General features: G+C 41.1%; 1 protein-coding gene across 2 annotated transcripts in view; it reads right to left on the bottom strand.

Annotated features, from left to right (window-relative positions):
- Positions 1–8875, bottom strand: part of LOC122790848 (adenylate kinase isoenzyme 5-like) — a 1153343-nt gene extending 1144468 nt beyond the window's left edge. For both annotated transcript variants that reach the window (XM_044058488.1, XM_044058489.1), the window contains exon 1: positions 8689–8875. In XM_044058488.1, coding sequence (XP_043914423.1) covers positions 8689–8872 — 184 coding nt within the window. In that variant the 5' untranslated portion in view covers positions 8873–8875. The remainder of the gene's footprint in view (positions 1–8688) is intronic.
- Between the last annotated feature and the right edge of the window lie 8260 nt (positions 8876–17135).

Below are 17135 nucleotides of genomic sequence, written 5' to 3'. Positions count from 1 at the left end.
AACTGGTGCAGCTAACTGTGGAGTATTGTGCAACCATGGATGTGACAGGTGTTGTGGGTCCACAGGTGATAGGATGTAAACTGTGGATGGCCTTGGCCACAGGGGTATCCCCTTCATGGGACAGTCATCAGCATCTGCTGGCAAGGATGGTGTTGAGCTACAAGACTGACTACCATGTGATGCAGAGGTCTCCTATGATGGTTATGTCTACAAATTGAACCTCATCATGCCACTGCAGTTCAGTCCAGTACATGGTGATGACAAAGTGATGCTTCATGACCTTGAGCTACCTGCCTTACAAGATGCATCAGCAGTAGAGACAGAGGAGTAGTGGTAGTAGGTATGATGTTGAATATGTTGGACAGTGACACAATACCCCATTATGGCTACAAAACACACAAAGTGATCTCAGTTACCTCTAGCAGTTAAGAATGCTCCCTGTCACTATAAGTCGCAGGTGTTGCAGGTCTTGTATATGTCATCATGTATGTCATGCAGCATACTAATCAACTCTAATGGGGTACTAATGGTACGTGCCAGTGTCTAGATCACTGACCTGCATATCCATTGATTTATGTCCAGTGTGACACCTAGGTCAAGAAGCGAGCTGGAGTCATGGCACTGATATCCATTAGCAAATCACTCACTCATGCCTTCTTCACTCTCTGCCACTGTGCGACTGTGCCACTGGTGCTGCTGCATTAGCAGCCAGCATGTACCCTGTACTGCGCTGCCAATGAGGCTTGTCATTCTGTAGGCAGTAGGCTGGCATGAAGGCCATCCACAGCTGCCACAAAAACATCATTAGATGTGAGTAGTAGGGTGCCGTCTGCAACAACTTTTACTGATAGTGGCACTGTATAGTCCAACTGTGCCATGAGCATGCTACCATCTTCAAGCACTGTACTGATATCAGGTATGTCCTGTTCTGTTATAGATGACCCCACAACTGTAACACCTTTGAAGGGAGGTATAGAAACATCCATTTGCATAAATTAACATATAAGACAATCTCACACTCCATTGCCACAGCAGTATTACATGTAACAATTAACAAAAGCACACACACACACACACATGCATGCATGCTACGGTGTTGGCATCCTGGATCTTCCTGCAGCAGACTTGTGACAATGTTTACCATCTGACAGCTCATGGCAGTGCTGTGCTACCAGATATTGGCTGTGACACATGGGAATATCAACTTGGAGCACTCCCATCAGCGAGACACAATGTAACCATCAGGCCAGATTACATATACAGGCCTTCACCAGGTATCAGTGTTCTCTCACTGGCCACAGACAGTGAGCGTGGTGTCTGTGATGGTAGCTCTTCACCAGCCACCATTCTTCCCAGTGTGATGACCCACCATCTTGGTGATGTTGAAGTAGACCTGCTTTGCTGTGGCAATGGTATTTACATCAATCACAAGGTCCTGTCACACACAGTCTCTGGAAACCATGTCAGCTTTGTCTATATTTTGAATGTACATGCAGTCCACACGTACGTGTGTGTGTGTGTGTGTACATGCATGTGTGTGTAGGGCCTGTAATAAGACTTCTACTGAGATAAACTTTTCTGTGATGTCACTACTTTGATGCTATTGTATTACCTATACACAGGAACATACACCTGCGATCAGTGCCAGGCATAAATGTTCCATTCATCACCTCTAACTATGCACCATCCATGCTGCAGATGTAACTGCAACACGTAGTATGCCTGCCATATTCTATCATCATAGGTCAAGTCACTGAGGTAAGTAAATGTGGACAGTTTGGAAACAGAATGCCTTGTATCATTGTGGTCTGTGATCTGTCTATACAGACCTGTTTCTCTTTTACAATATCAGTGTGCTCCACATTCACACCTGCACAGCCTGAACCATGTAGCAGATGTGCCTTGGGTCTATGTCACTTGCTCAATGAATGACACTGTCAAAACCCACATGGTTGGGACCCATGATAGACAATGCAGTTCATCGACCTTTTTGAATGACATCACTGTACAGTGGGGATTGAGGAATGTACCTTTTTCCCCACTGTAGGGTGATCTCAGAGTTGCTATATATAATTTGCAGGTGTGATGGTGCGATACAATGTTTTTGTGGTGTTTATGTTGACTGATGAACTGCATTGTCAATCATGTGGTCTCAACCATGTGAGTTTCGACAATGTCATTCAATCAACTGAAATAGATCCAATGTGCCTTCCCTACTCCAATGACCTTTTCTATGCATGTAATCTGGACCTCTGTGGCAGAGGGACTTCCATGCAGCATATCCCTCCCTTTTTGTGTTGTTATGCCCAGGTGGTTTCAACAAACCCTACAAGCAGCTTGTAGAGGCACGATTCCACACTGGGTCTGAATATCAGAGAGCTGCCACTTTAGTGTACTGTGCACCTCAGGATAGAGCCATGCTGTGTGTGAATGCCATGCAAATGCCACCTCACACTCTTTGCATACCTGTTGTGCTCATGCTACTGCACACTGTTATTGGGCTGCCTCAAGATGCCATGCTTATCCATCAATGAGAATTACATAGTTTCACTGATATATGTTGATACAGATTAGCTGCCATTTTCACTCCTGATTTTAAGTTGGCAATTGGTTATGGCTTTTGGAATGCCCGAATATGGAAGGGCTCCTGCATAGCAGAGCAAGAAAACATTTTCCTTCACCTGTTGCCATGCACCACCAGGAGCATCTGTGATTAAGAGCCCCCAACACAAGGTGAATGTCTGGCACTCACTTGCCGAGTGATAAGTGATGGCACTGGCATCACCACTCTGGGAAGCAGTATGGGCTCCAATAGAGTGACATGAAAAAGTACCAAGCTGACCTTCCCCACTGATGAGAAAAAGAGAGAGGAGACAGCATGAGTGTGATTGTAAATATGACTTCATGCTTACTTGTCTTACTAAATGAGGCTTTTCTGCATAATTACTACAATTTGGTATACATGTGAAGACTGCATCACATCCGTTTAGTTTTTTGTTTTTTTTTGGGGGTGGGGTCAATGGTGTACAGTACATTTTAGCCATCAGCTGTTGGCTTCCTGATGGCTGGCCAACTATAGCTTTTCAAAACTCTCTGTTTTGAAATTCTGGTGTTTCACTTAGATGAACGTTCACTTAAATGCTCTTGAGCATGTCGTACTCGACATTTTAAGTATTTGTTCGTCTAATATAGACCCACTTTGTCTACCCATCAACAAACTGGGATACTTGTACCTCCAATGTAGGATATGTCCAAAATGCCTAGACTTAATAAACATTCCCTTAAGCAGATGGTAAACAAAAGTACTGGAAGGTATGGAATTCTTGACCTGGTTCTTACAAATATGGCCATGTCTTGCACTACTTCTCTAGCTCCTTCCTCAGTGAATTGTGTCTATAAACATGTGGCCCTATCCCTCTACTCAGTTTCATACAGACTCCTCAGAGGTGACCTCTGTCTGGCATACAAGGTGATCACGGACCCCAGCTTGATGGGACTGCTGCATATCGACAAGTCAAGCTCCACTCGAGTAACCCACACACGTGGCCTCAACCTGGTCTGTGACATCAACAAGACCTGTTGGCAGGATAGATTTGTGCCCCAGAGACTCCCCCATCTATGGAATAGGCTCCCTCTCCACATCAAGCAGAGTACCTCTTTACCCCTTTTTAAGTACAACTGGGATAACTGGACGGGAAGCAGAAAATATACCCCTGGGATTCCACTCATGTCCCTGCTGGACAGGGGCATCAGGTGCTGATTTTCTAAAAATGGGCTAAACTCTTGGCTAGATGTATAAGGGCCAATAGCCTAGTAACCTCCTATGATGTTCTCCTTTAAACTCCTACAAATTCCCACAGTAAACCCCACTGAAGTTAAGGACTGCAAACATATTGACCTCAACCTACTCTGTGACAAAATATCAAAATTCACTTATGACTGCACTTTCCTTGACTTTAATATAACCACAAGCTTCACTATGGAATTATCATTAAGAAAGGTGCATAACTCTAGCAAGTCCCTACCAGAAACAAGTATCACAGATAATTCAAAAAACAAACCATCCTGATAGATCTAAAACCGATCTTCTCAAAGACGGCATTAAAATCATTAAAAAACAAAACAAAAATAAAAAACTGAAGAATGCTATCAGGTCCAGTGAAAAAGTCTATGAACTTAGGCTGGCCTCTGAAGCCAAGGGTAATTATAAATCCTTCTTTAGCTATGTTAGAAAACTAAAAAAAAATGCTCTGTATTGTTCAGAATGTATTTATAATGAAGCCTCATATTCTGACCCAAGTGACATTATTAATATCCTTGCAAATAAATTTAGTTTCAGTTTCTCCCCTGAGACTTGTATTCAAAGCAATGGAATATCGGAATCCCTTACTCCCCTAATTATCTCGAAAAATAATTTACTGAAAGTGGTAACCAAGGCCAAATATACTTCCTCCATGAGATCTGATGATATACCTGGCTGCTTAAGCAATACTGTTAAAACACTCCCTTGCAGACAGACTCCTTAAACTGTTTAACTTGAGTTTAGCTACTGGTCTTGCTGCTAATGAGGGTGCACAGCAGTGGTAATGCCCCTATATAAGGGTGGCCTTACAACTGACCTGGGTAATTACAGATCTATTAGCCTTAAAAACTCTCATCTCCAAAGTCATGGAATATATTACAACTGAATTAATAAACTGTGATACAAAGAATTTCTTTAGACTTGGTCCCCAGCAGTTTGGCTTTGTGAATGATAGTTCCTATTTAATCTAGCAATTTTCTTTGCAAATTTATGGAAGCTGTAGATGGTAGCCATGCAGTATCTTGACCTGTCCAAAGCCTTTTGCACCATTCCACATGCTGGCATCATATAAAAGCTAAATGCTTTACAAGTCGACCCATATCTGGTAAGATGGATATTAAAATGGCTGAAAGAACTTACAAAGTTGCAAGTGCCTCATCAGAAAGTATGAAAGTGACCTCAGGGCTCAATGCTGGCACCTCGATTTTTTGGTAGTTACTTCTCAGATCTTCAAGCTGAGAGCCAAACCTTTGGCTAATAAAGTTTGTAGATGATTGAATACTGGGTGCTGTTAGATTACCCTATGACACCAAATCATCCCGGATTAACTCATCCTAGTAAGCTATTCGTGTACTATAAATCGTCTCAGACTTGATGCTAAAACGTATATCGTCATGACTGTTGGTAGGCAGCCCCTTCCTTCATTATATAGTCTAAACAACACACTTCTTCAAAACAAAAATAGTTAGGAACCTGGGTATGATAGCTCCCATTCTTTTTACCATCATGTGACAAAGTTTGTCAGGAATTTCTTTTATTTAGCCCAGCTAATTGCCAAAGGAATATCATTAAGGTCTAAAGAGGTAATCACTCCTTTATACTCACTATTGATCAGGCCAGTTATCAGATGCTATGCCCCATTTGGGATGCATCTCAATAAAGATATCAGACAAGATCTCAAAGGTTTCTAACCAAAAGATCCCAGGCCTAAAGTCCCTGAGTTATCAACAGAAGCTGGAAGTTCTACCCCTTTATTCAGTGTCTTATACATTTTTTTTGAAGGGAGATATATGTCTCGCTTACCTGCATGTTAAATGTGCAACTCACTATCCTTCCTTTAAACATAAGCAGGATGACTGGAATTAACTGGGATGGACCTTCTGGAAAAAGGTGGCAGATACTGGCGAGTCAGGAATGGTTGAGAGACTCGGTGGCCTTAGAATATCTATGAACATTCTCTACAGCTAGTCTATGACTCTATGAACATTCTCTACAGCTAGTCTATGACTCTATGAACATTCTCTACAGCTAGTCTATGACTCCATGAATATTCTGTAGAGCTAGTAGCTGTTCTTGATGTCAATGGTTATGCTGTTCTCTACTTTCTATTTTTCTTTTTTCTACTTTTCAGCCCAGAAAGAGACAGAAGGAATCTCATGCCAGAGGAATGGGCAAGATTATCAAGACATCAGGTTATGTGTACTGTATGGCTGTCACACACACATCTCTGTTTTACCTGCTTAGCACAACACTGTTCAGGTTTGCAATGATGTAAAGAATGTAACCATTGCCTATACTTCTGCTTTGTTTGTATGGCATGTATATATTTTAAATGCAAGTGTAACTGTGTTTCTGTCCTTACTACTGCCAGATACTCCTTACAGTGCCATCATAATGTCAAGTGTCCTGACTTTGGGTATAACAAAGCAACTAAGGCTATTAGTGTTCTCTCAAGTACTTTAATAGTTTGCATTGTTCAGTGCTTCAAAGCTTTGTAATCACCATTCTGGGTATGCATACCACTCCTGTTTGCCTGCCATTTCATTATTAGTGCCCGTGCCACTGTTCATCACAATACCCAGATGTGCCTGCCACAACATGGGTGTGACATCTATCAAGCAGTTGTGTACCACTGCATTTGCTTTTCAGTTTATCAAGGTGCAGTATTACAGCAGGGATTATGTGCCCGTTATGCATTTTTGTTGGTATCTTGTGTTATGTTATGTATGGTACAGTGTTGTCCTCTGCCACATATCCCAGCATTTGTCATGCTATGTAAAATATCTGAACACACTGTTATTTCCACGGGGCTGTATATTTCATGGGTACATTTTTCCTATTTCTGTTTTGCTTCACTGCCCATTGTGAGTGAGCACATACACAGAGTGATTACCACTCAACCTGTATTACTTTCCATCAAAGCAGTTACAAGACATATATACTCATTTCCCACATCACTATTCCCAGTCCTCTCATAGGTCTTCCCCAGTCATTTCTGTCACCCACTGTTCTGCTGACTGCATTTTTCTCCTTACAGTACCTGTCACACAAAAGTCATCTCATCCTGCTGTTCACTGCTGTTTGTGTACTCACCCCTTTCTCTTGGTCAACTTCTTCCACTTTATTTATTTTTTCCTTGGTTGTTTTCTTTGTCTCAGTTTATGTTCATTTATTCTGCAGTTTCTACCATGGAGCAGGATGGTATATGGCAGCATCCACAGTGCCTTAACACCAGTTGTTGAGGTGCCAGCAGTCCCTAGGTCAGTCTCTGTCAGCACAGACACAAGGGTCATCCTGCAGTAAGTGATCAGGAGGGCCCATTAGTAGCTTCTGGTGATACTTCTCCATGGGGGGATGTAGGCTTTGCAGTGGGGAACAGCACTTGGAGATCCACCTTGGGTCACACAATGGAAGATGCAAAGGTTAGTGTGGACAGAGGTGGACCGGTGCCTTGAGGCTCAGATTGGTACCCTGGAGCATATCATCATAGCACTGATATAGTACCATACCTTCATGGTCCATTCCAATCATCCCTTATGCCTGCTCCCTTGCCCCTCTACTTTTCTAATCTAAATGTAAACAAATGGGCATCTCTACCCCCCCCAAAACACTACCCTCCATACCCCTACCCATTCCACTTTTCCCTATTCACCGGCCTCTGTGTATTTTCTGCTTGTTCCACCCTCTTTCTGAAAGTCCTATCACCACATTTCCTTCCCATTTAAATTACAAATATAGCAGGAACTTCACTGTGGACTTCTTTTATGGAGTCTCAGTTGTGCCCCTAATATAGGAGAGAGGTGTTTCACTGTGCATGTAAATGCACATTGTGGTGAGCACACTGCCTGCGTGCTTGTAGGCCCAGGTCACCTGATCTATTGTAGAATGAACTACACCTCTGCTAGGTGACTGCCAATTTCGCGAGTGATTGACTTAGTTATGCAGCACTATCCCTGGCAGGGCTGCTTTGTGTTATCACTTATGCAAACCTATTCCCTGTCGAGTTGTGTTGCACAATTCCAGACATGCTATTTATTGCAGTGCAATCACATTTCTCTTCTTTCAGAATCATGTCAAATATTTTTCAGTAAGTCCAAACTGTAGTCTGACTACAGAACAAAAAGTATTTTCTCTACACCACTAATGGATAAATGTGTTCAGTTCCACACTACTCGCTTATTTCTTAATAACAAAATCCTGGCTATGTAGTAAGTCCATAAACAGAATTACAATGAATTGCAAACAGCAAAAATAAAATTAACATTGACTATCGCAACAGAGTGTTTTTACTGTGGGGAAAGCTCACCCTGGCACCCTATACCCTCATATCTGTGAAACTGTACAACCTAGGGTGTAAGAATAAACTTCCTTACCACCACAGTTTTGTGACCACACTCTTAAAGCCTTTGATTAAAATTAAAGTCAATTAAATCTAATTGAGTGATTCCATTTTGAAAAAAGACAATGCAAGAAAACCTATGTAGTCTCAAGAAAGTAACATATCACCCTCTATAAATAACAAAACTAGTAACTTTCTGAAGCAAGCTGTTCTAAGAAATGCAATAAACTACACAATACTGTATGTAATGAGGCCCCCGCCATACACACACAAGTGACTGCACTCTTATGCAACCTTAATTTAATCAACTCTTAAGGTCACTAGATCTTGACAGAGACGATCATCCCCTGACTGTGTAAGTCTCTTTCATTAAACCATTTTCCTTAGGCAGGGATCAAAAGTAGCATCACTCAAGTGTCATTTTCAATCATTAACAGAATAAAGAAACTGAAATCTCATCAGTCAATTTACAAAGAAGACTAAAGAAGACTTAGAAAACTGTAAGATTCCACTACCAAATGTGGCACACTATATATTCTTGACTTACCTGATCTGAACACTGACTTCTTAGCTTGCCCTCCATGTATTGGAGGCAACGTCCGTCGTTCTTGACCGATAAAGCTATCCCATCGTACTCTTTCTGGGCCTCCAAGTTCTCGTACTTTCTGCAGGCAGCCTTCCAAGAACTCAATGGGATCCTCTGGACGATAATACATCAAGCCAGTCAGCATACTCTAAGAAGTGAGAAATTAAAATATTACTAACACTACATGTGTGCTTCACAAGAAATCTACTCTTGTTAACAGTGTATGTTTGAAAACTAAGACTTGGCATACTTCTCAATCATATTTTACCTCTTCCTCCAAAAATATTCACAAACACATCATGACATTGGTGAAAACTAAAGAGTGGAAATTCTATAATCATACAGTCTACATATAGTCTGCTGGAAGGGACTGAATGAGTAAACCAATACTCACAAATCTAGACAAAAAGAATACATTAATTATGAGTAGTTATTTAGGGATGGCAAATGTAGAGTACTTAAAGCCAGTGCATCAGAGAAGTCAGAATAACTGGCAGGATTGTACAAAGAATTAAGGCTCTCAAGTATTGTGGAGTTTGTCTGCTTTGTTGGTTATGAATTTCTTTGTCTATGCTTGCATAGAGCAGAACTGTACTTTCAGCAAGTCACTTCCTACATCCATTAGTTTAAGTATCTCAAAAATCATAGGCATCCATCTTCTGGCCACCATGCTCAAGGAGGCCCCATTTCAGCCTACATCCAAATTCACGTAAACTGTCTAGTAATTATTTAAAATGTGCCCCTACCTGGGTTGAGTGTGTGTGATGAGGGAGAAGGATAATTTTTCTAAACCAGAGCTACAGATGGGGATTATTTGCTTCGAGCTCCCTGTCTGCATCTCTACATTGTTGTGGACAAGTCTGAGCATGCTTCCTCATACAGGTAACCCACAAGTCATGTTACCAAATTTTTCTCTCTAGAGCCTGTGCAAGCCATAGCCCTGATGCCTTCCACCTGGGGGGCAACCTGACAAGCTGCAGCAGTATCATCCCACAGTTTTTTCTTTTGTTATCCTTGTACGCCCAAATGTTACAAGCGTCTCTTTTCATAAGTAACCCAGGACTTCCATCTTGTTAAAGAATTGTTCAGAGTCGCACTGCAGGCAAATGAAGACTGAAGTAATCAAACCAAGAACTGCATACAGATGAATCAATGTAGTAGTTCATAGTCCTAATTCCTAATGCTCTGTGCTACACTGTCAAACAAGCACCACCTGCTACTCTAGGATTTAATAACTTGGCATCAGCCTTTCAATATCACCTTTAAAATGCCCCCCCCCCAAGACTTAGCCTTGCTAGACAAACCCCGGTTACTGGTAGAAGAGCTGGAAGGAAATCCCCATATATCAGAATAGCCAAGTGAACAACTCTTTTAACCAGATCTGTGTTTCCAGACTGTCCCTAAAAACAATGTATTTGGGATTAACAAGATTTGGTAGATCAACAAAAACATAATAATAATAAAATTACTTACCAAGCAGCAGAGGAAAAGCTTACCTTTCAAATATTTTCTTGGTAATAAAAGAGTGAGAGCATGACAAGACACTTAGGACACCAGCATCTTTTCCACTCATGTCAAGAAATGAAAATCAACATCACAATAAAATCAGCTTCCAGGAAAAAAAGTACTCTATTGCAGAGGGACAAGTCCTCAATGCACCCCACATCCCTTTGCAAAAGTATAACAACTCCAGATTCAGACCACTACCATGCAGAAGGAAAAAATACTGGAGAATGGAAAAATTCTTCCGCTCCCCATCTACAGTACCAATCAACAGTATAAATCAAACTGCACTTGCAGTTCAAAAAATACAAACCAAAACAAAACTTCAAGATCAATGAATTTCAGTCCCTCAAAGCCACTTAATAAAACAGAGGTAACAAAGAGTAACAACTCCATAAATCATACTTAAAACAGTAACAGTCACTTGGAATACAATTTATGCCCCCAATACACCATTTGTTCTTACTTTGCAGTTCCCTGTACTGTAGTCAGAACTATGTTATTTATTTATTTTTTAAGCCAGTAACAATTTCTTTGGATTACTCAACAGTAAACTGTTTGGTTCTGTACCGTTTAAAGCCATGTCTCTGAACTGTCCAGAATTCTGTACTGACCTGATTTTTGTCTCATATTTTTGGTCTTTTCATATTATTTATGATTTTCTGACACATGGAAGAATGAAGTAAAAAATGACAGACAACCAAGTTTCAGACTTCATATTCCTCAGAAAATGCATTTTTAGCAACCTTCTAGGTTTATATGGGCAATTTTAAAATATATTCCCAAGTTTGGTCCTTTGTCCCACCCATTGTCTTTTGTTTCGTCCAGAATTCTTGAGCAAAGCGGGATACTTACAAATATCTGAGTACCATATTTATTTACTTATTTATTTAAAATTTAACTGGGTAAGTGAGCTGGTCTAATGACTTTTTTCTGTATAACGCAGATACTAAGTACAGGCATAGTGCATTATCTTAACACTGTATAAACATGGAGGTAAATACAAGTCATACATACCAGTGGACAGTATCTCAAACAATGGTCAGACTTAGCATTTACATGATTTATAAAAAGTACTCATAGGAGAGATGCTCAATTAAAAAAATTATATTGTTTACAAGTTGATGGCACATTCAAGTACTTTGCAAATTCATATTCTAGAGTATGGAGTCTAAGACTTGGGTATTGTAATTAATCAGTGTCAGTGCTGCAGATGCTATCCCAGAGTAAGCTTTTTCTCCAATGCTAAGTTTAAGTGTGGTACTTATACTTGTGCTTATGCTTGTGAGAATTTGCTCTTTTTGCACTGCAGCATAGCAATGAAGTGATTCATAAACACCAGTTGCTCTTAGATGTACCTGTTTAAAGCAGTCTGCAAAAGCTGCAGGCAAATGTAGGTTATATTAGATGTAACTGAGTAACAGGTGGAAAACTCTGCAACTATTTTATTTTATTAATTAGGTGCTCTTCCCAACTTATTGTAATTTATAATTGCTTTCTTATGCACTTTTGCACCATGCACAGAAGGACTATAAAACACAGTCAATCCTTTGCTATCTACTTTGCAATTGGCAGAGATGCATGGGTTTGCTGCCAGCTTAGCTGTTTCCTGCATTAAGCAGGCAAGATGGATAAGATGCAGGCAATGGTTGATACATCTGCATATTTTTTAAATTTCAACAATGGAAATGCTGCTTTTCTACCGAGTACATAGGCTCATCATGCATACAAGTGGTGTGGGTAAGTCAGCCAATTGTTAGTTCTACTTACAGGGACTGAGTCAGCAGTTGTCTCGTCCAATCCTGCCCCCTTAATATCCTTACCCACATACCATTTTCTGCTCCTAGACTGACTGCTGCCCCAGGCTCCCCTTAATTACCATTTTCTTGTAGTCCTGAGCTCCACCAACATGTAGCATCAAACCTCTATCTCCCATTCAACCTGAAAGAACCACAACAAGCTGCTCGGCAAAGAGTTTCAATCCATCTCTTCCTCACTATCCCGACCTTCATCTAATAACCACACTACATTCCCACTGCATGCAGATGTGGTTGGCCCCTACCTCATCACACTTGCAACACCTACCGTGCAACATTAGGGGCACAAAGAGAGACCAGGTACTACAGCCCAATCACTGACATCAATTCCCAAGCAAAAGTTATGGAACATGAGATACAACCACAATTTCTGAACACTTACAAATCAACAACTTTCTTAACAATGCATAATATGGATTTCAGAAAAGTTTCTAACTTAAAATTATCCTCCTTTTATTCACAGACTTCATCAGCAAATACCTAAGAACACCTAACAATGTAGTTTGTTAGTCAGAACTAGTACGGTGTGTAGTTTTGTTCCCTGACATCACAAAAAGTGTGTGACATTATAAACCTGAACTGCTTCATATCATGCTAGAATGAGCACAGTTTTGAGTCAACCGCCCTACGTTAGTTCCACAGCTACCTTCCAAGCTGAAGATAAAAAGTAAGATAACAATCAGCCTGTTCCTCAGATAAAGGGGGTGATGTCCGACTTTATGTTCTTTAGGCCATATGCCAGTATCATCCCATTACAATGGCTTGACTATAATGTTATCCATTATAAACACAATGCAGCTCTAGTATACAGAGAAAGGCCTTTGTCTTCAGTCTAAGTGAAACAGTTTTCACTAAGCTTGAACAGTTGTTAAAGGAGTCCTATCACCTTTTAAATGCAAAAATCAGTTCAGTTCTGCAGTAACTATTACAGTAAATGAAAGGTATGTGCCTATTACAATAAATGAAAGGTATGTGCCTACTGTAAGGATAAAGTTATATGAAGTAGGTCCATCTTTGCTAAAAGCTAGGACGTAATGCTGCAGGCATGGACGATGCTTTCTCAGGCTGCTTGGCTTCTTCCCGTAATCTCATCATGAATTTCTCTCCTTTCCTTCTACAGTTCTTTGCTTCAAAATACAAACATTCACTGCATAACCTTAAGCTGGGGGGTGAAGTAAGAGTACAAAGCAACAAGGCCCTAGTCAATACATTTAATTTGTTTAAAGGCAGAAAAGGAAAATAACCCTATCGAGTCTGCTGTTTTAAATGTATTTAATATTCATTGCCCACTCTATCCCTACCTTACCCTTTTTCCTCCTATTCCACAGCATCCTGAACTCCATTAATTCCTTCTATACCACCCATTCCACAAGTCATTTTCATGGGTCTAATACTTTCTCTAGGGAAAACACTTTTAGATATCCAGGGTGTAGTTGGTGCCTACAGTCCGTTACCTGTACCCCTCCTTCTTCCTCTGTCCTTCTTGATCAAGATGAACTCCTCACATCACTCAGATATTAATATTGTTTATCAATATCATATCTGCCAATCTCTCCTGGTCCCCGCTGAGAAGTGCTATGATTTGTCCAGCCTCTAGTAATATCCCCTCCCCATCATCTCATGAGCCTTTCTGGTCGCTTTCCTCCAGATTACTTCCAGCAGTTTGACATCCCTTACCTTATACAATTTTTTAAAAATATTTAGTGCTCAACATATGGCCTTTTGAAGAACCTGTAGAGCGGAAACATTATCCCTCTGCTTCTGCAACCTACCCCTGGGGAATACAACTCATCATTCTGATACTGATATGTCCTTTCACCTCTGATTTCAGTGGTCCAATCCAGATATTTTCAATACTTACACATCCTTTTCCTGCACTTTTACCCATAGCTCCAATTCTCCAAGATAATACTTCACACCAGGGTTATTTTGGCTTAAGCACTGTCATTTGCAGTAGTGTAGCAAGGGAAGTATAGTGGGTCAACTCCCTTGGGTGCAAAGTGTAAGGGACATGATTGGGAGTTCCTGCACCCTCTACTATGTTGTACTAAAATGCAGGTACAACAGAAATTCACTTAATTGCCCAAGGTCTGTCTTTATGCTCTTCAGTGGAAGAGCTGAAGGAGGCATGTATCTGTGGCAAGCAGGCTGGTTCAAACGTATCAGTCAGCTTCTACAAAAGGTGAACTCTTTTTTTTTTTTTCCCCTTCATGAGAAGAGTTGAGAGTGGTGTGGTCTGGCTGCTGTAGAAGCCGATGCACCAAATCAGCTTTCTACAATGAGCCGAAGTGTTTTTTTTTTGGCTGTTCACTTGAAGAGCTGAAGGGGTTAGCTAACACTTCTGGGACATGCACTAGGAGTTAAATGAACCAGCTGTGTCTCTGGTACTGTGTATTTATTTGCACTGAACCTTAACTGCCTCCTTTCTGCTGACTAGTTCAGCATTTCCAAATCCTTTTCTTGACTCTCCTACTCCATCCTTCACTGATACAGCTCTCTCAGAGTCATCAGCAGAGAGGCTGATAATCTTCTCTGTTCCTTCAGACCTGTCTGAGATATGCACACTGAAGAGTACTCATCCCTGGACAGACCCCCGCACTATTCCACTAGTCACTTTCCTAACTCCTATTTACTAATGTGTCAGTGGCTCAACAGGTGGCACACATGCCTTTGGTGCTGGAAAAGCAGAAAGCTGCAAGTTCTATTCCCACTCCAGGTAACTGGACTGCTGACACTGCAGTACAACATTAGGGGATGCTGCACTCCTGAGTGTGCCATCCTGTGGATGAGACATTCCACAGAGGGACAATCTGTTAGAGTTTGAGGTAGCTTATGTGGATGTTAAAGATCTTGTGGCACCTGTCGAAGAGAGCATGGGAAGTTCTCTAATACCCCTTACCAAATTTCTCTTAGTAGTATATTACCACTTTGGGTCTCCCCTAAAAAGAGATCACAAGTCTAGTAGGACTTACCTAGTCAATAAAGGATAAATAAATAAATTCTAAACACTGTCCTTAGCACAACCCTCTGCATCCTACCATTCAACAACACAACTATCTAGTTCCTCAGCGTTGATCCTACCCCCAATCCTTCAAGTTGTCCTATCAGCCTCCTGTATGAGACTGAGTCATAGGCCTTGCTGATGTCTAGTTCGACTATGTTTATTGGTACTCCCCTTTAAAAGTCACTCATAAACCAGGTATAAAACTGGGTCAAAATACCCATGCTTGTTGTTATTCTAAAGAATACGGATCTCTAAAGAAGCATTCAGCTTTTCCCTCAGGATTCTCTATCTCCCTGTTGTTAAGCTAACAGACACGTAGTTGCTTGGATTCTTCGGCAATCCCTATACAAGGGTACCACCCTTGTTATGTTCCACGCCTCTGGTACTCCTGTACTTGGTAGTGAACTTTTGACAGTCTTAGTCAAAGGGTCTCTGCCAACACACTGCTAAGATTTCTGAGGATTCTGGGAGGTAGGCCATCTGGCCTGTGTGCTTTATCCTCTATAAAAGCAGACAGCTTCCTCTGAGGTTCCTCCTCTATCCTGGTGCCCATTCACAGTTCTCCAAATTCTGCCCAGTCTCTTTCCCAACAAGGCATCCTCGCACCGTGCATTCCCAGTGGAGACTAAATGAAACTATTCAATATCTCTACTTTTTCCCATCTGTATCCAGCCTGGCCAGTTCTGTTCTGTTCTTATTTTCCTCTTTTTAGCTGAGAACCTAAAACAGCCATTACATTCCTTCTTGACCCCTTGTGCTAACTTTCTTCAACTTTTACCATTACTATCCTTAACGTCTTTGCTGCTCTTTTTGTTATCCTCCTGATATTGTGCTTCATCCACCTTCTACCCCCACCTTTCCAACTCTTGTCGACCATATCTTTTGCACTAATGGCTAGCCACACTTTTGTATGTAGCTACATTTCCCTTCTTTTCATTTTTGCCTTTTCCTCACAGCCTTGTAGCCTTAGGTCATGCATCTATGACCCATTGTCATATCTTGCATTCTCTCTCAGTTTGCTCCTAGCCTTCTGACTCATCCTTGACCATCTCCCCAGAACAGCATAATCATTCTTGTACAATCTCACACTGTCATCTTTCTCTTTTTATTCTTACCCTTTCTTTACCCTTTTCCTACTATAAATCACACAGTACTGGCATTATACCACTTCTTTAGCCACCAGTACCATCTGCATTAATGCTGATGGGATTGGCATATGGATAACAGTGTTCCCCAAATCAAAGTGCACAGCATTGACCCTAATTTGTCCAAATAGCATGCAGAAGACTCCATTCCAAGAACACAGGTGTCATATATATCAATTTATATCTGCACTCGATGCAAAAACTGCCAGGAATGGAAAAATTGATACTAGGCACAGTGCTGTTGCCATATACAGTGATGCAAACATTGGCACACAATACCTGATGGAGAAGAATTGGTATCTCTTCATAAAATATTAAAAACAGCAACACTGGGGAACTCAGCATCAGCCCAAGGATGGGAGGCCTTAGAACCAGCAGATATTATTGTTTCATTGATGCAAAAAAAAGACCACTGACTGGACCAGAGGTGACATCAGGCAGTAAAGAGGACAGCCAGCTTTCTGCACAGAGATCTTACTATACTTTCATGATCAGCAGCAGAAAGACTGGTGGGAGCTTGGGATAAGGAGGTTCTAGGTAAGACAGAGGGAAATTGTGCCAGAATCTTGGATGGGGATGGTTCTAGCATGAGGATGACAGACAGGTTGTATTCAACCAGGAATAAGTAAAGGAACTTGGTCTGTTTAGTTTTGAGCTCAGCCTGAGGGACAGGAAGAGCCACTTGCACCACGATTAACAGACTCAGTAATGATAGGTGAATTCTGGTGCTACCATGCAGCAGCCTTTGACCCTTCTTTGGCGTATTATTAGCACAAGTCCAGAGCTGGAGAAGGAGCCTGAACTGAGTGTAGGGAATCTGCCCAACAAAGATTTTTTTTGGTCTACATCAACAACAGGCTAGTTAATTGTCAGCATATAAAAAAAGAAAAAAGTACGTGGACAGAGTACAGTGGTTCACTAGCCTGGTAACCAATAACA

Source organism: Protopterus annectens, chromosome 16.part0 (assembly GCF_019279795.1).
Source record: "Protopterus annectens isolate FY-2018-M chromosome 16.part0, PAN1.0, whole genome shotgun sequence".
In the NCBI taxonomy this organism is placed as follows: Eukaryota; Metazoa; Chordata; order Ceratodontiformes; family Protopteridae; genus Protopterus; species Protopterus annectens.
The sequence above is the reverse complement of the archived record's forward strand: the minus strand, read 5'-3'. Positions and strand labels throughout refer to the sequence as shown.